Source organism: Tinamus guttatus, unplaced genomic scaffold, assembly GCF_059628265.1.
Source record: "Tinamus guttatus ecotype Peru unplaced genomic scaffold, ASM5962826v1 Tinamus_guttatus_pri_ptg000376l, whole genome shotgun sequence".
Lineage (NCBI taxonomy): Eukaryota > Metazoa > Chordata > Aves > Tinamiformes > Tinamidae > Tinamus > Tinamus guttatus.
In genome coordinates this window covers 1,408,909-1,436,542 of record NW_028288910.1, presented here as the reverse complement: position 1 = coordinate 1,436,542, position 27,634 = coordinate 1,408,909, and the positions used below count along the sequence as shown (strand labels likewise).

General features: G+C 39.2%; 1 protein-coding gene across 2 annotated transcripts in view; it reads left to right on the top strand.

The window, feature by feature from the left end:
• Positions 1-27,634, top strand: part of MME (membrane metalloendopeptidase) — a 50,322-nt gene that overhangs the window by 20,978 nt on the left and 1,710 nt on the right. For both annotated transcript variants that reach the window (XM_088530489.1, XM_088530488.1), the window contains exons 9-22: positions 183-317; positions 2,399-2,500; positions 5,325-5,461; positions 5,571-5,664; positions 8,693-8,821; positions 10,226-10,324; positions 12,101-12,181; positions 12,577-12,680; positions 16,195-16,253; positions 20,710-20,829; positions 21,493-21,626; positions 22,650-22,715; positions 26,056-26,151; positions 26,557-26,633. In XM_088530489.1, the coding sequence (XP_088386615.1) occupies positions 183-317; positions 2,399-2,500; positions 5,325-5,461; positions 5,571-5,664; positions 8,693-8,821; positions 10,226-10,324; positions 12,101-12,181; positions 12,577-12,680; positions 16,195-16,253; positions 20,710-20,829; positions 21,493-21,626; positions 22,650-22,715; positions 26,056-26,151; positions 26,557-26,633 (1,433 nt within the window). The remainder of the gene's footprint in view (positions 1-182; positions 318-2,398; positions 2,501-5,324; positions 5,462-5,570; positions 5,665-8,692; positions 8,822-10,225; positions 10,325-12,100; positions 12,182-12,576; positions 12,681-16,194; positions 16,254-20,709; positions 20,830-21,492; positions 21,627-22,649; positions 22,716-26,055; positions 26,152-26,556; positions 26,634-27,634) is intronic.

Genomic DNA, 27,634 nt, shown 5'->3' with positions numbered 1-27,634 from the left:
GGAGAATTTTCGAAGTTAATTTCCTCTTGTGACAAAACAGTGTTTCAGAATAAATTACTACAAATCTAAGAAAGGGGTGAAGAATAACAGTGCTCAAAAATGACTATGAAATCTTCAAGTAATCAAGGTACACCCTACTTCGAACAGTTTTGTCTTTAAATTATGTGTATTTTCTCTTGCAGGCATGTTCTGCCTATGTTGATTTCATGATTTCTGTAGCTAAACTAATTCTCCAAGAAAGAAATATTTCAGTTAATGAGAGCAAAGTTTCTGAAGAAATGAAGAGAGTTATGGACCTGGAGAAAGAGATTGCCAATGTAAGAAAAGCATTTTTAAAGTATCCTCTAATTAGCTGTCTTCCTTCTCAATACTAAGAAAGCTAGTTGTAAACTGACTTAAGTTACTGGCTAATGTTATTTTGTGGGGCTGATGCTGATCAAGAATGTGTGAAGCCTGGTGCACCTAAAAGGGACACATAACAAGGTGTCTCCAAAAGAACAAGGGAAAATATTTGTTAGCTGTCTGCCAGGAGGCAAAATGCGTTACCCTGACCTGCGCGCTACAGTCCTTCTAGAGCAAAAAGGAGAGCAAAAGGGAGACAAACTTGGTTCTGTGCAGTCTGCTGTAAAACATGTTCTGGAAGACACTTTTGGGGCCTCTTTTCTCTTTTCCTTTTCTCCACTTCTGCAGTCTTGGTCATCAGAGCAGCAGATTCCCAACCCTTGGCCTGCCCTGCAGCACAAAGTAATCTTTGTCCCACACAAGCTGTTCCACACCGCTGATGGTTCCAAGGGCATGTTTAATCAACGCTGTTCTCCAAGAAAGTATGCCTTGGAGAAAGAGCTAGCGTTTAAAAATGTGCAGAGAAAGGCAAATAGAAATTCAAACATTCATGAGGAAAACACAGCCTATTATTACTAAACATTTCACAAGTACCTGCCTGCGGTGAAGTATAACTGTAAAACAAGTCAAATACAAATATTTTAGCTTCAATTATTTTTAAGTTACACTGTCAGTAATGGCACGTGTTGGGTAGAGGGAGACTTTTCCCCATTTATATGAATTAGAGCCATTTGGTTCTAATGAGCATTGTTATGTTTTTCTGAGAAATAAAATATACCTGTGGACCTAAATAAATAAGAAAAAAAAAAAGGAAAGGAAGAAAAAAAAACAAAAAAAAGGGAAAATAAAGAGAAAAATATTTAATGTACAATTGATTGGAAAGAATAGTAGGAAAGAGGGAGTGAGAGAGAAGTCTGTTTTTAAAAAGGATAAAGAGATGGAATGGGAGCAGAGATTTTGCATTTGCCAGCGCAGATGGAATGGGTGAAATCTACTATTCCTGCTCTTGAAAAGTCAGTTGGAGGCTAGTGCTGGGCAGGGGCAGGCCGGCCTGGTGGCGCTTCTGTCATGAGTCACCCTCCTGGCTTACCAAAGCAGGCTTCTCCCGTTGCTGTTTGCCTGCATTTGCTCTGCTTGCTGTCCAGGGTGTCAAGGTGGAGGGGAGCAGCACCGTGAGGAGCTGCTGGTGCTGATGGCCCACGTGACTGCGTGGTGGGGAGGGCGGTTCAGCAGTGTGTTTCAGGCCCCCGCAGAAGCATCTTGGCAGGTGACACGCTGGTGTTGAAGAAAAGAACTGGAACGTAGTCAAGACTGTTCAGAGACCAGGGGAATAATTGGGATGCAGTAGTCACCATTAGAATTGTTTTAGTCGGTTCTTACTGTGTCTGTGCTGTCAGCACTGGGATCCCAGAGACCTCTGTGCTGTCTAAAGGTTCCAGTGCTAAACCTGTCTCAGAAAGCAGCACCAGAGAGCCACATCACTGGCATTTAGCCACTTGCACTGGCTGTGGGAAATGGCCAGGCTGCAGGCATTTCACTAAGGCACCAATGTATGCTCATTCTTCAAGCATACGGACATAGAACTCCTATGACATTCCTTTCACAGCACATGGGTCACCCTATCCTTAATACATACATCTCCTTTATTCCCTTCTCTAAGGATTTTGCACCCTGCATCATCCCACAGAAGTTACACACCCACTCTTGTGTTAATTGTATTTATTGGTAACGGGGCCTGCTGTAACTAGCACTTTGCATGCTCTGTGTCTGTGTTCCAGCTGATGTTCCTATACTGCCTGTGCTATTGATGCTTTAACACAAAACAGACCCAAAAGTTAAGTTCCGTATTATTATCAGAAATTTAGTTCATTTAATCTATCCATTTATTTGCTTATAATACTCTATATAATACTCTCCAGGTATATGTGCAAGAAGCTTCACAGTTATGTGAACATCACATACTAATGTACCCAGCTAGAAATATTTCCTTTTACTTCCACTTAGCAAAATCGTTGTGAACTGACTGAATGTACATAGTAATTTCCTATTTTGATAGGCAACAACAAAAGCTGAAGATAGAAATGATCCAATTTTGCTGTACAATAAAATGACACTGGCAGAACTCCAAAGCAACTTCTCAGTGGAAATTAATCATAAGGTGAGTGATCAGTAATCTGATATTTTAAATTGATGAAATTAAACTTTAGGGCTGTACAAATGGGTGTATTTTAAAGACATTTTTTCTTGGGCTTAGACATATTTGAAAACAAACAGGATTCCCGAAGCAAATACCCATATTACCTGGATACTGTGCTTCTGTACCATTTGTCCTCACTCCTGGGCAAATCTTGCCCCTCTGCATCAGTATAAAGAGACAGAAAAGGAGAAAGGAGAAAAAGAAATAATATTGTGAGCTTTACCTACCATAATGGTAGGTCAGAAGACCAGTGGGCTCAGGATGAAAGTTGAGACTACAGCCAGCAATTTATTCAAGTATGTTATAGTGTAACAATTTAGGGCCTCTCTGTTTACTCAGAACTGCGGATTCGGAACAAAGTCCTGTTTTTCCCTCAGTCCAGTTGTAGGACATGCTCCCTAAGCAGGCAGAAAGCAGCCCATGAAGCAAGAAAATTCTCCCTTCCCTCCCACTTGATGTTTCAGCTCCTCATTTTCTCTGACACTAAGGCATGTGCTGTTTGCAGACTATAATCTTCAATTCGTGGTACCATAAATTTCAGCTAAAGAATATCCAGGGGTTTGATAACATGGGTGTGCCTCCTCAGTAACAGATCATGTCTTGCCAGACATGGGTATTTTTATCATAAACAACTTCAGTATCTTGCACGAAGCAGGTTAACTTGTCACAGGACAGACACCATGGTCAGACTGGCAGGAGTGTATTACTGAGTTTACTAACTTTTGAGGCCAGAAAGGTACTATGAAATATTACTATTCTTACCAAAGTTTGATTATTACTGCCATTTTATTGACTTCAAATTCTTCAACCTTAAACTTTATGAAAGTTCCATCCTGCCTAGTGTACACAACTCCTCATTTTATAATGTAGCTTCTCCCATAGATCTTATTTGAATAATTATCATTACAGTCATAATGTCATAATGCACTTCTAATGCCAGGAAAAAAACTCCTTCAAAAATGGTATTGCCCTGGTTATTTTTAGTTCCTGGAGTGCTGCAGATCAGCAATGATCGTCTCTAAATTTATCCAAAAAATGCTTAAAAGACACATGGTAGGAGTCGGTAGTGTTGTTGTAATGATTCTAAGGATAGAACAGCCATTATTCCTAAACTTAGCTGCTGCTTCTCTTTCAAACCTGGAGATTGTATTCCTGAAAGTTTAGCTGCTTTCCCCAGCTCCAAAGGTTTGTCTGATGAAAGCTGTTACCTCTCCTAGCAAAGCTTTCTTCTCAAAAGATTCAGACGAGAGAAACATCACCAGTATTTTTCAAACTAACAAACATAATACAAAGTTTTTAAATTAACCATTTCTTTTTTCTTCAAATAAAGTAAAAATATGATCTGCCTTTCTTTAATGTAACACCTTTTCTTAGAAAGAGTACCTACTCGATCTGGTATAATACTGAGTACTTCTGGAGTTTTGACACGATCCCTGTTGATTTCCAGCTTCTGTTCTAAATCATTTTCTCAGTCACACTGGAGCCCACAGAAACTCGCCTCTTGTGGCCACAGATGAGGAAGCTGTGGACCAGTGTGAGGTACTAAAAGCAGGGCCCTGAGAGCCAGCCGTAGCAGAAGGGGATGAAAAAGCTGCAGGAGGAGTATCTGGCCCTGCGCAGTGTCGTGCTGCAAGCTGAAGCATCTCTCAGCCAGTACCATGCACAGAAGGACAAATAACATTTAAACTTGTGTAAATACTTAGATTACCACCAGTAAATACTTAGATCACCACCAGCTGCAGGTAATAACTTCTTGGATAGGGGGTTGCCATTAATAGCAATTTGGTGCTTTGGGTCGTATGATGGAGGAACAGACATGTGGCTGTGCTCGATCTAGCCCTTTTCCCCATTTCTGGCACAGCTGCGTGGGTCAACTTCTAGTGCTGCCTGGGCTAGTAGTGACCACATTCTACATTTTCTAAGAAAATAGAAGCAAGAGTGATTCTGTGTTCTCCTGTCAGTCCTTTTACCCATCTGTTTTCTGAGGCACATAGTATTGACCAAGGAATTATCACAGGGAATTGCTACTCTTAACAGAAAACTAGTTTAAAATTTCCAGTTGGGAGTGTGCCCTGTATTAAATACGTCTTACAAAGGTATATTCTAGCATAAAGCAATCAGTGGTTTAGGAACAAAGAAAATAATAAAAAGAAAACTATTAAAACTGTTAGCCTGAGATTTGTCTGCAGCAGTGTGCTGCACACTGGCTTACTGTCACATAAGAGTTTTTTCTGCTGTCTAGTAATACGGTCTGCAGAGGAAGTCATTGCAGAGAGCAGATTTCGTGCAAGTCTTTTAAAGCCTACTGAAATGAATGCTTTCATGCACTTCCATGTACTGCAGAACAACTCCTTGCCATATGCTTCAGAATGGATTCTCGTACACAGCAAGAATGTCTTATTGCCCCGTAGCTACAGAACCATAGTGTAATGAAAATCAGGCTATTAGTCATGCTTTGATTTTAAAGCTCTTAGCAAAAAAGACAAATGAAATTTTGCTTAAAATAACATTTCTCCTCCTACAGGCTAAAGGAAAGGATTATAACATGTTTAATTGCTTCACTTTGAAAACAAAGCAATGTCTGGACCCTTTTTGCTAAATATCCTTGTTTTCATAGGATTTTAGAGCAAGGAAGCCTGAAATATCCCAGATTAGTTATTATTATGATAACATCATTTACAACTATTGAAACTACTAGGAAATTTGTTTCATTCAGACAGACTGGAGAAAAATCAGCTGAAGTCTGTTTGTTTATGATTAACAGTAATGTATATTGCCTTTCCAGGTATTCAACTGGTCAAAATTCATAAATACTATAATGTCAACTGTACAAATTTATATTGAGAATACGGAACAAGTGGTTGTTTATGATCCGGAATACCTTTTCAAGTTGAAGTCTATTCTTAATAAATATACTCCCAGGTAGGTATCCTAGGTATTCCTTTTAGTTGCATTTTATTTCCAATACACTCAAAAACCTAAAAACATCACCAGCTTTTTCTTTCTCTTTTTTTTTTCCTTTGTTATACAGAGAAATTCAAAATTACCTGATATGGCGATTCGTAATGGATCTTGTAAACAGCCTAAGCCGAAACTACAAGGACACAAGGAATGATTTTCGTAAGGTGCAGAAATTCATCTCTCTCTTTAAATTACAAAGATGACCTTTATTAACAGAAGATAAATGTTTTATATAGCTGTGCTATATAAACATTTCTTATGTTTTGAATTTTGCACACAAAAGGTGGAGAGGTTTGCTAAAGCTTATGCTGGAAGGTACATATAGTTGATGTGATACCTGCTTGATTGTTGGAGTGGATTTGAAAAGCTCTGTTCTGCTACTTGGTCTCTGTGCTGTTCTGAACAAAGGGTGTCCCCTGATGAGATGAGCACTTTGCTTGTAGAAGAGTACTCCTATTTGCAAATGGTTGCTCTACAGGTCTGAGTGTCTTCTTACAAACTCCTCAGCATCCCAAAGTAATAGAGTCACAGTCAAACATCATGGGTCTGATTCTGTTATTCAGTGATTTAATCTTTATTAATTATTTTAGTGCTTTTAAGGAAATGCTGAGCAATCTCACAAATTTGAAGACTGAATATGAAAGCCTTAAGTATTTTGCAGGTATAGCTTTCTACATTACAGATTTGTTAAGCCCCATTAAAAAAGGTGTAAGGCTATTTTGTTATATCTATTAGTGACAGAAGAAACATTTAAACACATAAACAGCTTTTTAAAGGGATTGTATTGTTACAGAAAAAAAATAGAATCATGAGAGAAAGTCAATAAATGTTTAGTTTGATTGGTTTGATATATGTGAACGTGGTAGTCTTATTCATTAATTATTTGGCCATTTTCCATAGTCATGTAAAGTATAAAACTGTTTCAATATAAAGCTTCATATTTGCTTAGTAAGCATCATCAAATAATACAGTGTTTTGCAATCTATAATGTATAAATTAAAGACATCCCCTACTGCATCTTAGGACTTCAATGAAGTTTGTTTCTTAGAAAATTTTCAGTGTTTGAAACAACAACAACAGAAAAGATTTACCATAATCTGTGTATAAAAAAAATGAATTGCTTAATAATAGATGGTAGTGCAAGTAAATTGTTACTGGTCTTGTTAATTTGCCTTCAAATATAAACATTTTTGCAGAGTTAAGGCGTTCTCTCAATCTCCCATACTCTCTTTGCTGGAATATGTGGATACCTGGTCATTTAGTCATTTAAAAATCAATTTTCTTTAAAAAAAGAGTGCTTAAAATATGGTACAGAAAGTGCCAGCGTCCTAGCAAAACAGTCACTGGATCTGCAACCAATCCTCTAATAAATTAGCAAAAAGATCTAAGCAGATTTACTAGACTGTGCATTTGGCTAATCCTACATGTGTTACTGAGGCCTCGCTGTGACTCTAAATTACTCACATTTCTTTCTGCATCCCAAGGCTGCACCATAGAATTTATTCAAAATTCTGCCCTCCCAGCAGCTCTACCATCAAGAAGCCCAGCTGTAATGTGGAGGAGCATGCAGAGTAGTCTGGTTTAGCACTTACACGTACTAGACCTGTATCCTGAGGATACTGTCACTCCTGCTGAAGAATCACATCGATTTTTTTTTCCTGAGATTTATTTAAAGAGGAAGCACTGTGTTCCCTAGTGTAATTGAGAATTTATGCCTACATGAAGAATCCCACAAATCTACAGTCATGTGCTGCAACTGCCTGCTGCTTTTACCAACAGGGGATGCAGATAAGTTTCTGCTGCTGCAGAAGGCTTCGCTTTGATTGCTGCCGTGCACACCTGGCACACCAGGCAGGCATACTTTAAAAGAATCTAAGTGGCAATTCCTGTGAGGGCAGGTCTGGTCTGCCAAGGCCACCGTGGTCTCAACCAAATGTCCCACGTGTGTCGTGCTAAGGCCAGTGAACTGTAATTGATAAACACCAATATTTTTCAGTTGCAGTTACTGAGGGAAATCTGAACAGCACAAGAGATCTACCACAATCTTTGTTGCATAGCCACTCTGATTTTGTGGTTTAATTAAGCTTAATATTGCTAATGTTTGTCACGGGTTTGCTTTCGAAGTTTTGAGGGAAAGGGGTTACATTTACTTTTGCTGGATAAGTATGTAACTCTGATGCAGCCTGTATGTGTCCAGGGAGTAACTAAAAGAGAAAGAAATGGATTAAGGATTGGCAGATTTCTCTATTCAGCTATTCTTCATCACTAATTAATTATAAAAGTCCAAAAAAAGCTCCAACATTACACACTCTTAAGGGAGGCCAGCAGTAGCTACCACTGTACTGTTTTTACTGGTATCATTTTAAAAAGACCCTTCTTGTGTCTGTAATACTTTAAATATTAATTTAAGGGATGAAAAGAAAAAATAGCAAATTTCCTTTTCAGTACAGTCCAGTTGAAGGTGTAGCAGTTACGTATCTTTGAATATTGAAAGTTACTGGTCTGTGTCTCTGAAGAGGTTGGTGACAGCTTTATTATGAAATGGGACTTCAGTGTTCCCCTGGAGTGGGATAACCTTCTGTTATATTCCTTGCAAACCATTATCTCGTTCTCTCTGCATTGTCACTTATTTATAAATTATCGTGACAAAATCCATGCACACCTTGTATCAACATCACATAGCGTAAACAAGCTTCTATCCTATCTGCAATGCTTTCTGCAAGCTACCAGGTGTGGGAGGGAAGCTGTAGCACTAAGGAACACACTGGTAGTACTGCTGGTGGGTGGAAAACATGATCTTACCCCTTAAGGAATAGATTCACTGCACAATCACAGTAGTGCTGTCGGAGCCAGAATTGCGGTTCTGATCCCCACAGCAGTGAGAGTTGTATGTCAGTGCATGCTTCTGTAACTTCTTCCATTCCTGAGCATGAGAGTGATTTTCTTCTCTCTACGCTTCTGAGTCTGGGAGGGATAAAGAGTATTGTTAATAATTCTTGTATTTCCTCAACCTGTGACTGATGTTCCCTTTACAGAACGAGTCTACCTAATTTCCATAAATAGTAAGTGAATTAAATGCATGTATTTAAGGTCAGTTAGGCCTCTCTGAAACATGTGTCAGACAGTCACCATTCTCCTTGACCTTTTGCTGGCCCTGGTGTCACTGTTTTATCTAACATTTATATTTCACAGGCACTTTATGGCACAACATCAGAAACTGCTGTTTGGCGTCGGTGTGCAAACTACGTCAATGGCAACATGGAGAATGCAGTGGGACGATTATATGTAGAAGAAGCATTTGCTGGAGAAAGTAAACATGTGGTAAAGCCTTCAACACACTTAACCTGTCTGCCATTCAAGTGGCTGAGTTTTGCTGGACAAAGATTTAGTAGAGATTATTTTCCTATTAAAGTGCAGAAACCCAATCTCATTTCATTCTAATGTCACCGCACATGTCTAATTATAGAGAAAAGTCTGTCTTGGAAATGGTTATAAGCTGTCCCACTTGACATTACTGGAAGCTGTTCATTACTTCATCCAATGCAAAGGGATCAATGAAAAAATCCAACCATTCTCTAAAGACCCATTCCTTTCAGAAAGTTCTCAGCACGAGAAAATCATTCCGTTGTATAGAGTAAGCATTGTAGGGGATGTCGTAACAGAATTATCATCTAAGTAGTGATTCAACACAGGGAGAACCAGTAGTTACAAAAAGCAAATTGTCATATTCAGGCTTTTTAAAGCTTATTTGAGAATAAGGTTAGAAATTACTTTCCTACAGTGTGTCAGTAAACATGAGTGTCAGCAATCTGCAATGATATTAGATGTTTTGCATGGACAATTAGCAAATGGTACTATGAACGGGTGTCACTTAAAATTAGAAGAATGCACTAAAAATACTGTGGAGGGCTTCTTAAAGCTGACAAGATAAAAAGCTAGGACAGTAAATTGGATTGCCTTTTTTAAAGGAAAAACTTCTTTTAGATTACCATAATAATGTAATGACAAATGGTATTTTTCAAAAAGCTGTTTTATAAGGCGTGTTTTCTAGAGAAAACATATTTAATTTAAATATTTGAAATTGCATCTTATTAATATTAATACTGTCTTCAAACAACCTTCACAGTTTAAATGTCATTACTGAGATATGTCTGGTCATGAATTCCTTATCATTCTCTAGGATTATTGGTCTTGTGGAACAGTCTGTCAGAATTGTTCATTCTTACTAGAACAAACACAGGCTCTTTGATCCTGACAACGTGTCCTGCTGACAGGGGGCACAGGGACAGTCAGAACTTGGTTATTTTTGTTTGGCGTAAGTCAGACAGAAGAATTGCTTCTAACCTGAAGTTAAACTTCATTTGCCTCCTATCACTCTTTTGCAATTCAAGCTAAAATACACCACTTTTTTTGGTGCTGACCTGTATTTGGTGGTTTGATCGGATGCATAGGAGTAGATGGGTAGCTGGCAGAGTTTTTGGAACTCTGTGTAGGGTTACTCTGATGGGCACTGCCTTATTAGCTCATGCCCATCCCCTGTGCTCCCACAGAGCAGGCAGAAGCACTGCTAAACTCGATATCCAGATCTCGTGTGTGGCCTGTAAGCAGTGTACACTCAAGCTACACTACTGCAAGGGAGACATACCTGTAGTATACAAAGTATGTCTTTGGAAAAGTAACTGTAGCATTTGATGTGAATTTGTAACATATGGATGTTTGTCCAAGGTTCAAGAAATGATTGCTGATATACGTGAGGTTTTCATAAAAACCTTAGATGAACTTACCTGGATGGATGTAGAAACCAAAAGGAAAGCAGAACAAAAAGTAAGTGAAATCTTTGATTTGAAACACTATGTATTTCTATAAAAATCAGTATTTCACTTGTTTCAATTGTGAAAAAAACAAGCAGTTACATCTTTCAGTGCATTTATTGTGATCTAAATTGTGACTCTATTGTGACTTTAAACCACATATATCCATTTATGTGTGTTTATGTCAGTATTTGCAGCTTACAGACTTCCTGTGTCAGAAATGAGTTACAAGGGAAATGGCTTCTATGAACCATTCTTCTATAAGCACACAAAAGAGGAGAAATACATATAGAATATAAAGATTTTCCAGGCAAATCACTGCTTAAGTAGAAGATAATGAAAATCTACAAGAAGGAAGTACTGAAAATGGGATTTATGGGGATTTGTTCAGCTATTAGGATCAATGAGGCAAAAACAAAAACTCGAAACATACAACTGATGTCATCAGTGAGTTCCCTTTTAAGGGAAATAATAGCTTCAGACAGATAAAATAAATCTGATTACTTAATCAAAATCAATAGTGGAGAGTCCTAAACAGAACTATTTACTTCACTAATTTGTTATATTGTAGAGGCAGTTAAAGTTTTCCCGTTTTTCAATTTTTGATGTTATTTTAAGTTAATATTAAAAAATCATTTAAATAGCAGGAAATGACATGTTTTCATTAATTACAACACTGCAGCTGGCCGAAAATTCCAGATTTTTGTGTTACTACATTTTTTAAAAAATCTGTCAAATCTATTATGAACTCTTGACTGTATAATCTGTAAAAAAACTACTACGACAAGAGATAACTAAGATAATCATGGCATCCCATGGGCTCATGCGATTAACCAGTTTGGATGCAAATACATGAAGTGGTGCTTACACACAACCCTAGTGACAGAATTACCAGTAACCTCGGGCAGGTACAGCCATACAGTCAGCCTGGCAGTACAGCTAAACCCAAAGGAATTCTTTACTGTAATTAGATAGAGACAGTATAAGTACAAAATCTTTCAAATATTGACACTGTTAAGAACAACTGAATGGATAAAATTGGATGGAAACTGTCTGAAATACTAGTATCAGAAACCTGCATACACTCTAGGGGTTGCTTATAATGTCCAGTTATCTTTTGGTGGGAAGAGCCTAAATCAGAGAATTACTTGTATAAATAATGTCATTTAACCACTAACTATATTAAGACATATTTGTATGAATATATCAGAAAGCATTGTCAGAGAGTTATTTGCTATTTGCTTTTTTAAAAATTATTTCTGATATTGCCATGAAATAAAATGAACATTTAGCTACCAAAAAAAAAAGAGTAAAGTTAAAGTTTGGGTTAAAAAAGCCTTGTTGAAGATATCAAATATCTGAAAATTTGAGGCATTTGAATGTACTGTTTTACTCCAATGTAAATGTGTAAGCTAGCTAACAAATTTGGATACAGATGCAAACTGAGGGTCTGGAGACTTGAGACTGTACTTTCCCATTAAACATTGAAGTTAAAAAGCTTCCACTCATGAATTTTGATTTTGTTTTAAATGCTATGAGATCTATCAAATATTTCAGGAGATTAACTATTTGTTTAAACAAGGCTTTTTCTATAGTCTTCCATTGTTATAAAGTAAAACACTAAACTTTCTAGTGCTCTCAGTGAATAAAGAAATGTTAGTAAAAGCTATGCATAGCTAAAGTCCTGGCTTCTCTTCAATTTCTTCCATATTGCATTCATTATGTAATACATAATTGATTTTAAAATATGACTGGATTTGTTATGGAGCTCAAATTATTTTTTCCTTAGGCAACAGCAATTAGAGAGAGGATTGGTTATCCAGATGAGATCCTGACTGATAACAATAAGCTGAATAGTGAATACCAGGAGGTGAGTAACTGCAATAGGCAGCATAATTAGAAATGGGATCTTAAGATAAAAACTGTCCTTTTGCCTTACCATGCAGAATCATGTGCGTCTGTACAAAGTAATTCAATCTTGTGTTCAGCTGAAGAGGTGTAAATAAAAGTGTATTAAAACCCATTTTAGTACAGCTGATCTAATATAGATAGAAAATGATACATATTTGATAGTATTTTGTGGAAACATATCGTTTCTAGTGGAAGTGGACAAGAATAGCACTGTAAACCAAGTTCTAGTTGTGGCCCAAAAAATACTCTCTAAATTGCATTGCTTAGATCAGCGTGCTCAAGAATAAATTTTCCACATCTGTCCTCTGCATCAAAACAATAACGCTGCTATGTCTTTCTTCTCTTTCTTTTTAGTTGAACTACAAAGAAGATGAATACTTTGAAAACATTATTCAAAACCTGGTATTTAGCCAGAAGAAAAGGTTGAAAAAGCTTAGAGAAAAGGTGGACAAAGAAGAGTAAGTATTTACAAATACTACATATAGCTTTTCACTCAGTTTCCACAATAAGAGCTGGTTGTCTGGGGAGTAAGAAGTGAGGATTTCGTTACCTTTCTTTGGCACTTTCTCTTCCTTGAAGAGGGAAGGTAGGAGGGAATTGCTCTTTTTTCAAAGGCTGGATCTATGTTAGCAAGTTTTGCAACAAAATAGAAGCAGCTATTTAGAGCCAAACAGTTGGTGCCAAAGACTCAATATCCGATTTGTCCATGTCTGGGCACAAGGCAGAAGGTTGAGTAATCTGAAGTAGCTCTAGTCTGGTCCCCTAGCAGTTGGAGTGTCCTATTTCTGGACAGTGGAAAATATATGTAAATACAACTGTCCAGACTCTTTCCAGTGTGTCATCTTGCACCTTCAAGATTTCACCTTTTCAGAAGGTGAAATATACTTTACATCTCTGGAGTGGCTACTGTGAAATTCTCCAAAACTGCATTGCTCAAGTAGTTTAACTAGAAATAAAAATCTTTAAGAACAGAGATAAAAATACCAGAATGAAAGTTGAAGTATACATACATGTTCCCATGTGACTCTCTTTCCTTAGTCAGTCGAGCAGATCAGAATGTACAGTGACTGGAGGATTTGCCTCTCTTTTTTTTCTCTAAACTTCCCATGCTTTCAGCAGGCTTCTTAAAATGATCAAACACATAGACCTAAAAGTGATGGTCACTAGTGTGTGCTTTATTGAACAAGTGGCTTGTAGTTAACCAGTTTTCCCAGCTATAGACATTATTTTTCATGAACAGTTTCACCTGTTGCTTTTGCAGTCCTGGACTTACAGATCATTACATGGAAACGTATGCTCCACTTAACAGCCACTTCATTTCTGTTCTGTTTTAACCTAAAGCTTGGAGCTGGTCTTCCTGAGTTGCTTCACATTAATTTAACACAATTCTTGCCTTGTTCTCACAACAGTATGTCAGCTAGGAGTAACTATCATAAATTTAATTGCATTCAGAGATTACATAAGTGAATCTGGAAGTATCAACCACAAATGGTTGGTTGTTCTGTGAATAATGATCATTTGTTCTGCAAATGAATGTTCACCTAATAACAAATCAGAATCTTCCCTACAATGAAGTGGGTTTTTTTCTAGTTTTAGTAGTAGACACTGTCAGAATACTTTTCATCACCTTTTGAGTGGCCTAGGCCATGCAGTTATCAAATAGATCATTTACAGCTTCACGCTGTTACTCCAAATTCTGCTATGAAAAGGCAGACTTCCGTGCTTTCAGCATACTCACAGATACAGTTAAGCATAATAAAACTCTCAGACTCATAAAGCTCTTGCTTATCTACGTAAAAGGAAAAACTTGCTTATCAAAAATCAGCATACTTGTTCATATCCTTCAAAATACTAAGATGTTCAGGTTTTAATCTAAAACAAAGATGCAATACTTTGTTTTTTCTTTTTTATTCCTATCAGCTGCTTGATTAGTGACTATGTCCCAGTCACTTCCCTAGCATAGAAGACCCAGAGGCCAAGAGGCCTGCAGAGGCAGATGAAGCAGATAAAATAGGGACAGCTGTACGTGGTAAAACACAATGAACACTACAAACCTTATGAAATGAGAGAAGAGAAACTGATCTCCTGTTAACAATGCAGAAACCCTGCAGCCTGTGCATTTCTTGGTTCTGCATCCTGATTCTGTAAATTAAACCTCTGCTATTTAGCATGGACTTCCTTAAGTCAGCAGTAGGCTGTTTCTGCCTGCTCTATCACCCTACTATTGATAACTTCATAGCTGCCCCCTCCAAAATAGTCACTCTTGTGTCTTCCTTATCATCTGGGATATTTTGTCAAAAATGTATTTTCAGTCAGTAATCTAAGGAAATATGAGTATCAGTTATTTTAATTATTGACAAATGCTTGCACAAAGGATTAGAAAAAGCCATTTGTTGAACTCCATTTTGAGGTCTCACTGGAACTTGATTGGGCTCTTTTGGCCTTTCTTTTGCCAAGCAGAAGCTATGAATCAGGGAAATGAGGGGCCCTATGCTGGTGTCCCACTGTGCAGGTTGTTGGTTGCTTTCTGTAACTGGTATAATAATCTAATAAAAGCAAGGTGAAGTGCAAACAGAAGCCAGTCCTTCCTCAGCTTCATTCTTTGCTTGCCTTATTATAAAAGTGAATTTCACTCCGAAAACATGAAGCCAAAAATATGACTTCAGTAATGTAAGGGCTAACCAGTTTATTTTGCAGAACACATGGCTCATTTTCACTAAGATCTTTTCTTAAATATTGTGAAGTGATCTAGTAATGACCCAAACCACAACTCTACCCCTACATGTGAGTCTAGAAATTTCATCAAGTGGTCCCTGATAAAAGGCAGTAAAATTGTAAGCCAAGGAAAGGGTTAAGACTCTTCAGGTATTTCACCTGCTTTTGGCCAGACCTAGATAGGCCCTCCTGCAAGGAAGAGAGATCCTGCTGAAGCTGGACCTGTAGGACTTTTCCTGTCACAGATCTCCTGATGATCTTTGTATGTGCTTTCGTTCCTCACAAGATGTTGATAAGGAGAAAATTATAGTAGTGTCCAATCTGATTCTTCGAATGCGTTGGTATTTCATATGGGTGGCTATATGACAATGATAGGTGACACTGAAATCCATGTAGTTAAGCCAGATGCTGAACAGCTTTATTTCTCTGCTTAGTCAATGACAGTGAAAGTTACAGGATCATTTCTCTTTTATTGCTTTTAAAAACTTTTTTACACTTGCAGTAAGTTCTCATTTATTAGATTGGAATTTTTCTCCATTGCAGATTTGTTGATTTTTTTTTTGTTGGCAGGGGCCCAAACTTATTAGCATGTCATAAATGAAAGGCCCATCATCCCACATGCTAAGATACCAGTGCAACCTCAGCTTCTGTTCTTTGGTTTCTTTGTACAGGAAATTTTGCCTGTACAGTGCTGCAGCGTGAGCAGAACTAGGAACAAAATCCAAAACGGCTTAATTAAGCAGTATGGATCCTGAATAAGCACCTAAGATGATCAGTGGATCAGAGTGTCTGACACAGGAGGAGAGGCTGAGAGAGCTGGCAGTGGTTGGCCTTGACGAGGGATGGCTCAGGGGGTCTTCTCCTGTGTGCAAACAGCTGGTGGGAGGGTGTAAAGAAGATTCCATCACTCTCCATGATGGAATGAAAGGCAGTGGGCACAAAGTGGGATACGGAAAATTGTATTTAAACATAAGAAAAGCTTTTTTACTGTAATCGTGATCAAACACTGGAACAAATTGTCCAGAGAGGCTGTATATTCTCCGTTTTTGTCGATATTGAAGACCCAATTGGATGTAGCCCGAGAAACCTTCTCCATTTGACCCTGATTTGAGCAGGGGGATTGCGCTAGACAATTTCCAGAGGATTCTTCCAAGCTCAGTTATTCTGTGATTCAGTTTCTAGGTTTGTTGAAGTATTGAGATAACCCTGCTGTTAAAAACTGGCTTTCTAATTTGTATTCTTCTGTGTTATTATTAGGTGGATAAGTGGAGCTGCTGTTGTCAATGCCTTTTATTCTGCAAGTAGAAATCAGATAGGTAAGGATTACCAACTTATTAACTAGATACAGCTTTAATGGCCAAATTGTACATTTTCTAAACACAAGATGTGAAATGAACTTAGTAATATTGTGATTGCAGAAGGGCCTCAGTAGAGCAAAATCAGAGGCTCCACTGCTTGAGAGCAGTGACTAGCATTTTCATCTCATTTTCTGCATTTTCTCTGTGCAAAATGAGGGAAAATGCTCGGGATTCAGCTGTGAAAGCAACAGCAGAGTGGTGTAGGTAGAAGTTCACTGACCAAGTAAATTTGGCTGTGCTAGACATTTTTTATAGGATGAGCAGGAGTTTCAGTAACTCTTTTATCTAAAGGGAACAGTGATTAACAGAAAACTACAGCATTTTCTTGCCATGCAGCAGATGTGGATTCCATTCCCTGTAACCCCTTCCAAACCCTTTTGTACAAGCTTATTTAGTGTGGCTTTGGGAAGGATGCTGATTTACTTCCTGATGGTTAATGAATACACCAATTCATCAGCTGAACTTAAAATCCTGTAATGTTTTGCATATTCAGGCCAGAATCACAAACTCCTGTGCTTGTTCTCATGAAGCAGTACCATTTTTCTGTAATTGCCCTTATGGAAAGCAATCAGGCAAGTCTAAATGTCCTTTATTAAGTCAACAAATGTGCTCTGCATTTGATGCTGAGGGAATGCTGAAATATTAGTACAAAGACAGTTTATTCCCATTTTCTGTTTTTCTCAATTCCAGCAGTTTCCCCTACACAACTGTAAGATAAAGTGCTCAGAAGGTGCAGCTTTACAGGAGCTGTGCAGGGGCCAGGGGTCTGTGTTCCTGCAGATATGTTCACTGTTCAGAGCTGCTGCGAGTCCCAGCTCTCCTGACATAAAGCCTGCATGATTCTGTCAGCACCTTCTCCAAGTCAAGTAATCACAACAGTTTGAACGAAACACGCAGGGCTCAAAGAAAACCGTTTTCTCCGAAAGTTTCTCACCACCTGTCTGTTTAGCACTTCAAGATGTATTGATGATCCACAGCATAGCAGAGCTCCATGCTAGTCATGCCACATTCTCAGTTGTTAGCATTGCCTATCTTAAGTGCAAAGTTCTACCATATACTCTTTTATATACAGCATAGTGAAAGTTTAAGGAATTTTGAGGCATCTTTAATTAGTTCTCATGGTGTGAAGTGTGCCAGATGATGACACTGAGTTCATGGTCTGAAAGATGTGTCATGTCTACTTAATTCTGCTTCTTTGTGTTGGGAAAATGAAAATGTAAACCTGGCAAGTTAAAACAAGAAAAAGCAAGTTTAAAAAAGAAGGAAAAAGATCAGTAGTAATGACATAGTTTATGTGATGGTTTTTAGGTATGAACATTTCTATTGTCAGCCTCTCCAAAAGCATGCTTAAAAGAACATCGAATAAAAGAGAAAGTATTAAAATGTTTTTAAAGAAATACAAAAAAACACAGTTATAGCTGAAGACTATTATGCAAAGAAGCAACAGAAACCTCTGGGGTTTCTCTTCTTGTGCCAGCTCTCTTCAGAGAGGTGCAAAGTCTTTCCAAGAGTCCCAGAACAATTTATAGTGTTAATTACGCCTGACAACCTTCCTGTTCTATCAACTCTCTTGAACCATTTGTGAGACACTATGACCCATTTATAACTCCTGAAAAAAGTCTGAAAAATGAAGGACCTTGTCCTGTAGGCCTTTGCACAGGAATGAAACAATATTTTTTGTTTATTTATGAAGGCTTCCAAAGAAAATATTTGGTTGAGACATGCTATTTTCATTGCCAACGATGAAATTACCATTTCTTTTCAGGCTTCAGTAATAGCTGCCTATGTAGTCCTACTTGTGTTATTAAACAGACCGTTACACCAAGGTGAGACGTGTCAGGCCCACTTGCCCACGGGGTTCTCACAGTGCTGGTGTAAAAACTGCTGTCACTGCTCTGCAAGATGCCCCTGCAGCAGGAGGGAATCTGGGGCCTTGTTTCAGGGCTGTCTATCATCCTGCCCTGTAAGCACAGCTGCACTGAGCCAAATGGATGCAGCTTTCTTCTAACTTTTATAGGATGTGTTTAATATGGTATACATTTTAATGGTGGGTCTTTTCTGTGCAAAAAAGAAAGCCTAAAATTTATTTAGCACCCTTGATGACACAGGTCTTGATACTACTCCGGCAGGCTTAAAGGAATAGCATTGAATTTTTAATGGAAGAAGTCAATAAAGTCAGATTTCCCAATCAGTTTCTATTTTTTTCCTTTTTAAATTTCTTCTGTTCCCACTGAAGAGCTAAAAAATAACTCAAAATAGCCATGCAGTCCTAGATTTTCAGGTTTGACTGGGTTAGGTCATGTATTGAGCAGACCCTGCACATGTGGTGCTGACTTCTTGGCTGCTCTGCGGTGCGTTGCAGTAGTTGCACTTGCAGAAGTGCCCGGGGCAGCGGCTGCAACGCGCGGGGCCTGCAGCGGTACCAGCGTCGCGGCAGGCAGGCAGGAGAGCTGACCCAGCTGCACAGTGCTGCTCGGGCACGCAGGTGGGGGTGAGGCTAAGCAAGTATTCATTACATTATTCAGTATTCAGAATACAAGTCTGCTCGTAGGTTTTGTTTAAGATAGCTTTGGTCCGAAACTTGTAGAAAAGGAATTCTAATCTGGAAGACTGAAGCTGATGACTGGCAGTTAATATGAGCCATAAATTTTTATCTCATCCCTTAGCTGTGGCTACAGGATAGCTAAAGCCTTATGATCTTAGCGTTGATGTCCGAATTAGCTTAGCAATAAAAGAGTTCTCTCTTGAAAGGAATTTTCTGCAGGATTTGTAGGAAATCTAGAGCCGAGCTGTTACGTTTTGGCACGGCCACGGCCCTCCCTGCTGCAGCGGGAGCGAGGAAGGAGCCGCCGTGGCGAGCAGGGACCCCCGGGGCTGCAGGGCTGAGCCTGGGATGTTCCTGCCTTGGATGTTCACAAAGTCGAGAAGTACAGTCTGCGTTTTTTATCCCCAAATAGTTGCACTTACCCCTTTCTTCTTAGATCTGTTCAAAATTTATCACTTAGGAGGAATACCTGTCCACTTTGGACCTGTATTATATAAAAGCAGCCATGGAGTATTGTTTTCAAAGGGCAAATTTATATATATATATGAATTCTGACAGCTAACTCCAAATATGCTTGCGGTGACAGAGTGTTAATTAAATGGAACTGAAAACCTGGGGAACTGCCTGCCTTCAGAGAGGGAAGATGCTCTCAGGATATGAAGCAAAAGATAAACTGAGCTACCAGCGAGTTAGAGCTCTAGTGTTTCAAGCCAGCGGGACTAATGTGTGTAATACCAAGTAAATGCCTTGCCAGCAATAATCTCCCCAGAAGAGTCTTCTGGTGCTGTCCTCTAGATATTGCTCATATTGCCAGCCATTAAAATGTCTTTTCACAAATTATGGCACCTGCACTCTTATCTTTACTGTCAGTATTTCCTGATAACAACAATTAATATCTGAACATTTGGACATTTAATTCCATGTCAAAAGAGCAATGCAATGAAATGACCATGTCCATAGGCAGCAGTAACAGTTTCTTTTCCAACCTGTTCATTAAATTTCAGTTTTCCCATGGTTCTTCCTTCTTGTGAGATAAAAGGTTAGAGCTACACTGGGATTTATACAAGAAATGCAACAAGTGTTTTGTTTTCTTTATTTTTCTGTTTGAAATCTGTCATTTAATTTCACTTTTTTATTCAAGTTTTATGATGTAATCAACATGTCACACATGATAAAAAATTAATTCTTTGTATTGCTGCAGCAGAGTGAAGTACAGGGAAAAGACTTCCTTGAGATAAAAAGTGTAACAGGACTATTTATTTTATAACAAAGAACAAAATTTGTTTTCTGTTCTTCTTTTAAGGGAAGATCACAATTGCAACACTATTTGTTTTTGCTAATTTGAATTTTAAAGGCATAGAAAAATGAGCATGGAAGTGGGCGAAAAGCAGCAATTTGTTCTAGTTCTTCCATTGCCAGCATGACCTGTTTTTATTAGTTCTAGTGGGAGTTACTAATATTTCCAGTGGGAGAATAAATTCTGCTGACATTGACCTCTGGAGAGGGCAGTGATCAAATGCTTCATTCATTCTAGGGAAGCACCCTCCCACCTTTGATGATGTTGTGAGGTTTATTTGTTAAAGATGCATAAAGATGCTGACAATGCGTAGTGCTCTACACTGAAAAATTAAAACTGCTTCTTTGCAAAGCAAAATAGTAACAAAGACTTAAAGCTGACGCCAATTCTGCAAGTAATTGAAGAGCTATTTTGCTTTACTCTAGGCTGGGTGTGCGTGAGGGGTGCAGGGAATAGTCTTGCTGAACTGTTCCTGTTATAGCCAGTAAGGTGTGTAAATTCACTGTTGCTGAAAAAATCTAACTTTATTTCATAATGGCATGACCTAATCATGTTGGGGTTTTATTTTGCAGTCTTCCCTGCTGGCATTTTGCAACCCCCTTTCTTCAGTGCAACCCAGTCCAAATCACTGAATTATGGTGGCATAGGCATGGTCATCGGTCATGAAATTACACATGGTTTTGATGATAATGGTAAGGCACTGAGTTTCTAATGACACAACTTCAGTACTTAGCATGTTTTACATATTGTACTGCTCAATCATTCCACAGAGCAGATAACTGGAGTTAACAAATTTCAGACCAAGTCTGGATTTATTAGTGTTTATAGTATTCTTCCCCATGATGATTTCCAGAAGTATCAGCCAAAGAAATGCCCAAAGACAGCAGCAACAGCACACTCAAGGGCTTTTAGTTTAGTTGAAGGTTCCACAGATTCCATCAAAGAAATACTCATTAGAGGGTAGAAATGATCACAAGCTCTAAGTGACTGTGCACAGGAGGCATAACTAGGCCAGCATAGGACTGAATTCAAGAGTCAAGTCATCAGCCCTGCTGTTCAGTCACGTTTCCTTTCTAGACCCACACTAGGGTCAGTTTGGAAACGAGTCACAGATAGAACATGCCAGGTTTCCTAAGAGAGCCTTAATTCAATCCTGTAATTCAGAGTGAATTGGTTTCTCTTTCTCTGTGGTGGAATACAGCCCTTTTAGTAAAAAGAAAAAAAAAAAAGAGCATCATCTGTGTGACCAACTCATTACAGAAAAATTTTGCATAAATTAGTATACTCAGTACCCTTCTTATTGCATCAAAACATTTTTTTTCTTGTGTACATAACTGTTAATGTATTATTTACAGGCAGAAATTTTAATGAGAATGGAGACCTCATAGACTGGTGGACTGAAGAATCAGCACGCAATTTTAAGGAGCAATCTCAGTGTATGGTGTACCAATATGGAAACTTTTCATGGGACCTAGCAGGTGGACAGCATGTATGCCATATTTATTTGTAGCTGCCAATGCTGTTTTAAATAAGAAAACACAAAATCTTAAGTCATTTTCTGAAAGGAGAAAAGAACAAAAGAAAATCCTAAAGATAATGGTAAAAAATGCATGTAGATACTAACTGTTGTGGAAGAGGCAGGTGTTACATTCTGTATGACTGGCAGTCCTTGAAGCCCTTGCACTGACTTCGGCCCTCAAAGGCTGATTCCCTGTGAGAACAGAAAAAAATAATTTATAAGGTTGAACCTGATTTCCCTGAAGTTTGGTGCTCAAATAATGTATATCCCCATTGAAACAAGTCCTGCCTGCTGCTGTCCGCCATTCAGAGGTTTCTTGTCCTTTAGCCAAGACAAACATCTGGACCCCACAGCAGGAAGGCTAAAGGTCAAAAATAAAATTTCTCAAAAGTAAAATTCTGCATTGCCATAGCTTCATCATGGTTAGCGATACTGTTTTACTAATACTATTACCACCTAGTGATGCCAGTTCTAAATATCTTGCTACTAAAGAGCTGCTTAACTTGCCTAATAAACAACAAAATGCTTAGTGGTTTTACAGCAGATTCACTCATGACTGTGAACTAGTAATTTAAATTGCTTGGAGTTTGCATTTAACTTGTTTTATCTAACTTGTACAGACAAATTCTGCCCTTTTCTGGAACTGTGATAGGAAGCTGAGGTTTGAAGAGATGGAGAAAACAGGCAGAACAAACAAACGAATCGGCATCAGAAAAGAAAGTCTGAGCAAAATAGATAGGAAAGCCTAGAGAGCTGCCTCTATGGGAAGGAAGGGAAGGAAGAAGATCAGGGAAAGTAGTAGTATCTGCTTGGGTTTTGAGACAAGGGAGGTAAATACTCTTCAGAGATGTTAACATAATCTTCTGCTGAAACTTCAGACTTTAAGTGATTTCTCCCCTTAGAAAAAGCTAAAAAAAAATTGCAAAATTTAACATTACACATACTGGATAAGCTCTTTTGACAAAATTATGTTTTTCCTTTCTGTCTTTACAGCTGAGCGGGATCAACACACTGGGAGAAAACATTGCTGATAATGGGGGTGTTAGACAAGCATATAAGGTAAGAAATATCCATTTTACTACCTCAACTGAAACCAACACAGATTAAGAAAATTCATTTCAGAGCCTCTGAAGAAGAACCAAGGTTTTTGTATTAGGAACAGTACTATACCACTCTGTCACTGAGGCATAGTTTAAAATTGTGGCCAGGTATTTTATTTCTTTCGACCTATTATTTATTTCAGAGTAGGTATTATCTCTTCCTAGCACACGCTGGCTTTTTCAGCTCACTTGCTTTCTTTTTATTGTTTCCCTTTGTGAATAGGGAATTTCTAGAATGAAAGCATTTAATGAATCAGTGTCACATTCGGACCTTCACCTAACTTAACTGATGATGCAAAACATCTGTCTGCCTCTGGCCATCTGTCGTGACCAGTTTTTGTTCACTTCAGAAAGGTGGGACAGATTGATGGTGTTCCAAGCTCCAGCCACAAATGTCTCTGCCTACATGGGGCACTATTTACCACAACCTGTTTAAAGTACCATCTCATCCAAGGGACTCATGTCACCTATACAGGTATCCAAAGATGTCAGTGAGTCCTTCTGGACACTCCCTGCTCAGCCCTCCCATGGGAGCCTGTTTGCTTTTTGGTTTTGCTTTCACTGTCTTCCTGACATAGATACTTCACTTCCTAGATTTGTCTCTTGTGAGACTGGAAGTAAAAACAAGTTGAGATCTTCTCTTGGTGACTGCAGGCTGAGAGGTGGGAAGCAGCCAGCTTTTCCATGCCCTTCTGCTGTCAAACACATCTGTATCTATCTGATGGTGCAGTTCTTGTAACATGATCTCCCTCTTTCTCCAAACCCTCCTTCGGTGTCTGACACGGGTAGGATTCCTTGCAGAGGGCACCTGGGACGCATGGGTCAACTCATACTTCCCAAAGGCATCACCACAACTTCTGCAAACGCCATCAGCAACACTCAGCTCCCTAGAAATATGCATGTGTGAGGGCAAATACAATTATTGATAAGAATTTAAAGTATGATTTGACAGCTTAAAGACTGTGTCAGCATGACATATTATATTAGTCTTACCTTTGATTACTAGAACATTTGTGCATAAACAAAATAGTAGAAGCCTATGAAAGAGTATACCCTGTCTGAAAGGAATGGGAGTAGCCAAAAGAAAATTATGAAGTCAGAAGTTATAACAAAAAATAGACATTCAGAATTATTACAACATCATATAAGTAATAGGAAAAAGGTCAGGAAAAAAATCTTGAGAGTTCATCTAGTCCACTCTCCACCTCGCAGGCAGAACCAACTCTATCTGTATCATTCACGTAAGCAGTAGGAGAGGTTCCAGTATCCCCTGCTTGCAATTCAAGCACCATCACATCTTTGCTTTTGACAGCGGAAATAGAGAGCAGCCTGTCCCTTTCTTTTCTGCAACCTTTTAAATATTTGAAGACTCTTACATACTTGAAGGCCAAGACTTCCCTTCTTTAGACTAAACAAACCCAGTTCTTTCAATCTTTCCTCATATGTCGTGTTTGCTGGACCTCTGCTCATTCTTACTGTTTTCTTTTGGACTCTCTCCAGTTGATCCACATCTTTCTTGAAGCCTAGTGCCCAAAAGTGGACACAGAGCTCCAGCTGAGACCTAGCCAGTGCCAAGTAGAGTGGAAGGATTATTTCATGTGTCTTATCAACGGTCCTGTTTATGCTTCCCAGTCGGATCTTTGCCTTTTCTGTAGCACCACGGCACTGCTGGCTGTTGTTGGCCTGTGAGCCACGGGAGCTTCCGGCAGCCCCAACAACCACTCATTCCTCACTCGCACTTGTGCAGCCGACTGCTCTTACTTGGGAAGTTGTGCAGCTCTGTCTTTAGTCTAAATACCTGCATTCTTCTATCAGTAATGCTACACTAACAATACACTGACCCATGGTGTTCATGAGGAACACGCGAAAGCAGCTCTTCTCCCTTTTGAAAGGTTTTGAAGTCTTCTGCAACTTATTAAAAAAAAAAAAAAGAACAAAACCTGCAGGCATACTTCTAGTCCAATAATAAATTCTGCAAAGACAAAAATTCCCCTTTTCGTAATGCCGCATTAGATGTATAACAAAACTCTTTTCTTCAGTGCAGGACGAGTTTTATACTAGAGAAACTGGATCCTGCACTGCATTCCTTTAAAACTGGAATGTATGCAGAAGTATGTGTTATCAGAGGTGTATGGTTTTAGACTCTGACCCAGTAGGTGGCAAAAGCATAGGAAATAAATACATTTATGTGGTTAACTTCTGAGAGAAAAACAAGTTATCTGGAAACAGAACAGCATGCATGGTCTGTAGAGTAAGAGAAGAGAAAGATTTTTGCCACAGTTGAACCTTGATGTCTTAACTCTAATGGAAAGAATGAGGTGAAGGAAAGATGAACGGGCAGAGGAGAAGCGAATTCTTTGGTGCTCGTTGTCTTGGAGATCCCTTGATCCTCCTCAAGCAGAGGACGGAGCCCCGGGAGCCCTCAGCACCCGTGTGCCGGTGTCGCACCCTGAGGTGAGACCTCGGCCACGCTGGTTCCTGGGACCCTGCCTGATGCAGGCCCTCGGCCACGGCGCTTCACTGTGCAAGGTGCAGGCTGAGGGCAACCTACAGCAACAGGCAGTGCACAGAATCTGCAGGAGAATGAGCTGCTGAGGAGGGAAGTTCACACAGGAGCTAGCGCTGAACCAACGGTGGCCTTGGAGCTTGCTGGCCCCTTACTGTAGCTGCCAGTGTGATGACGACGGAAAATCGCAGCCATTTCCATTGAAGAATATACTGTGTTTTGTGTGTATTTTTTTAACATGGAACAGTTTTGCCTCATGCAGCCATTAATTAAATCATAAATCCTGTGATTTTCCAGAAAATACATGTAACAGTTCAAATGAATTGAATGCACTGAAGTTGTAGCTGTTATACTTGAGAACACAACTGTCCTCCTTTGCATTCTTAAGTTGTTTTTCCTTATGAAAAGATGTGTAATCTAGTCACCTGGTTTACCCATCTTCCTGAAATCACTACATTAACTGTTTTTTTTTTCCTATGGGAGGAACAAGCTAAAAGAAGACAATCTACTGTCATTTATTCCAACACAAGTCGGGCAATTTCACTAAACCCAGTGTGAATCGCTACTGTAAAGTCTATTCAGTGAGAAATCCTTCCTGATGCAATGAGGCCAGTTGTATTCTGATACTAAGAAATGACACCTCTTTCTCTGCTTAAAGATGGCATGCAGTAAGATGGATGGCCAGCACACTAGTCGATGCCAAATTGTGTCAAAGACTCAATGTTGCTCCTTGTCATCACTTCATTTTAACAATGTGGACACAAAGCTATAACATTTCTTCTCAATTTTGCAGGCCTATGAAAACTTTGTGAAAAAGAATGGGAACGAAAAACTTCTTCCTGGCCTTGACATGAACCATAAACAGCTGTTTTTTCTGAACTTTGCACAGGTATTTTATACTTCTTGATTGAAAACTATAAAAATCATTCTCAATTTTGTGTTAACAGCATATCAGAAAGAGTAGGCTGACTTTTTCAATTTTAGCACAAGCTGGCCAAGTCGCTAAGCTGAGCAGTGCTCACTGCAAAGCAGAGAAAACAAAGTGCTGCTAGGGGGTTTTAGGCCTCCCTCCATACCTGAACACATCCAGGAATAATCTGGCAGGTAGTTTCTGGTGTCCGGGTGCTTGAGAAAGTTTGACAACAACAGTGGGTTTTTAAAATTGCTTTTTCCTCACAATGTTCTGATGTAAAATTTGTTCTCATAGCATTAAGTGTTTCATAGTGAAATGAAAGCAAGTGTTGTCTTGGGAAAGCTCATTCCTAACAAATCCTTTTCTTTGTTACGTGCGTAGGTTTGGTGTGGAACATATAGACCAGAATATGCTGTCAACTCCATCAAAACTGATGTGCACAGCCCAGGCAAATTCAGGTCAGTATGTATAATGATCTTAAGCATAAATTTTAAGTGCAGCACAGCTTTTGTTTATGGATTTCAGAGAACCCTATTCCAGTTTACCAGGGTGATTCCAGCATATGGGAAGTGTATTAGGGTGGCTGTCTGAAAGTGGATGAGAGACAAGAGACTGCCCCTCTGCACAGGCCAGCGTGAGCACAGCTTTGTGATTTTGATGTGTAGTTGGAATTAGAAACCTCTCTGCCAGAACAACCTGTTCCAAACTAGGGTCTTTTCATTGAACTTAAGCCAGAACAACCTGTTCATCACTAATGTAACTTTTTTGCTCTAATAAGTTTGGACAAGTCCCATGCGATCACGTAGCACAGCGGACAGCACAGCGTCTGCTGGCTTTGAAAGGCTGGGTCCTCTCCAGGATTTACATACACAGTGACTGATTTCTTTCCTGATACAATTCGGTACATTAATTCCAATATCTTTCTTTCAACGGCTTTTCATCAGACTTTCTCTGCTAATCCCACACGCTCAAGTATTTGGTGAAAGCAGTGGCTGTTCCCTCCACTGCCATCTGGCTGGCACTTCCCTGTGGGTGGCTTTTGTGCTGCGGTCTCTGCAGAGGCGCCCTGGCCCGACGTGCTGCCCTCGCGGGGCTGCTCGTGCTGCCCTGCAGGCTCTGCAGCGTTCATGACTCTTTGCATAACTGATTTGTATTATATATTGTACTGTTTAGTACTTCAAGAGTCCTTTAAGCTCACTGTTGTGAGCATCTTCATGTCGTTGTATCTGTGTATGTTTTGGACCTACTGGGTGGTGTTCTTGCATCAGCATGAAAGCTATAAACCTCCCGTCCAGTTACACGAGTATTCACAACACATCATAGCAAAGAAGTCCATCGTCGCAAGGCTACTTACAGCCCTGCCTCCTCCTCGTTGAATCCTGAACTCCACCAACTCATGGTCACTGCAGCCGAGGCTACCCCCCACCTTAACATCTCCTACTAGGCCCTCCCTATTTGA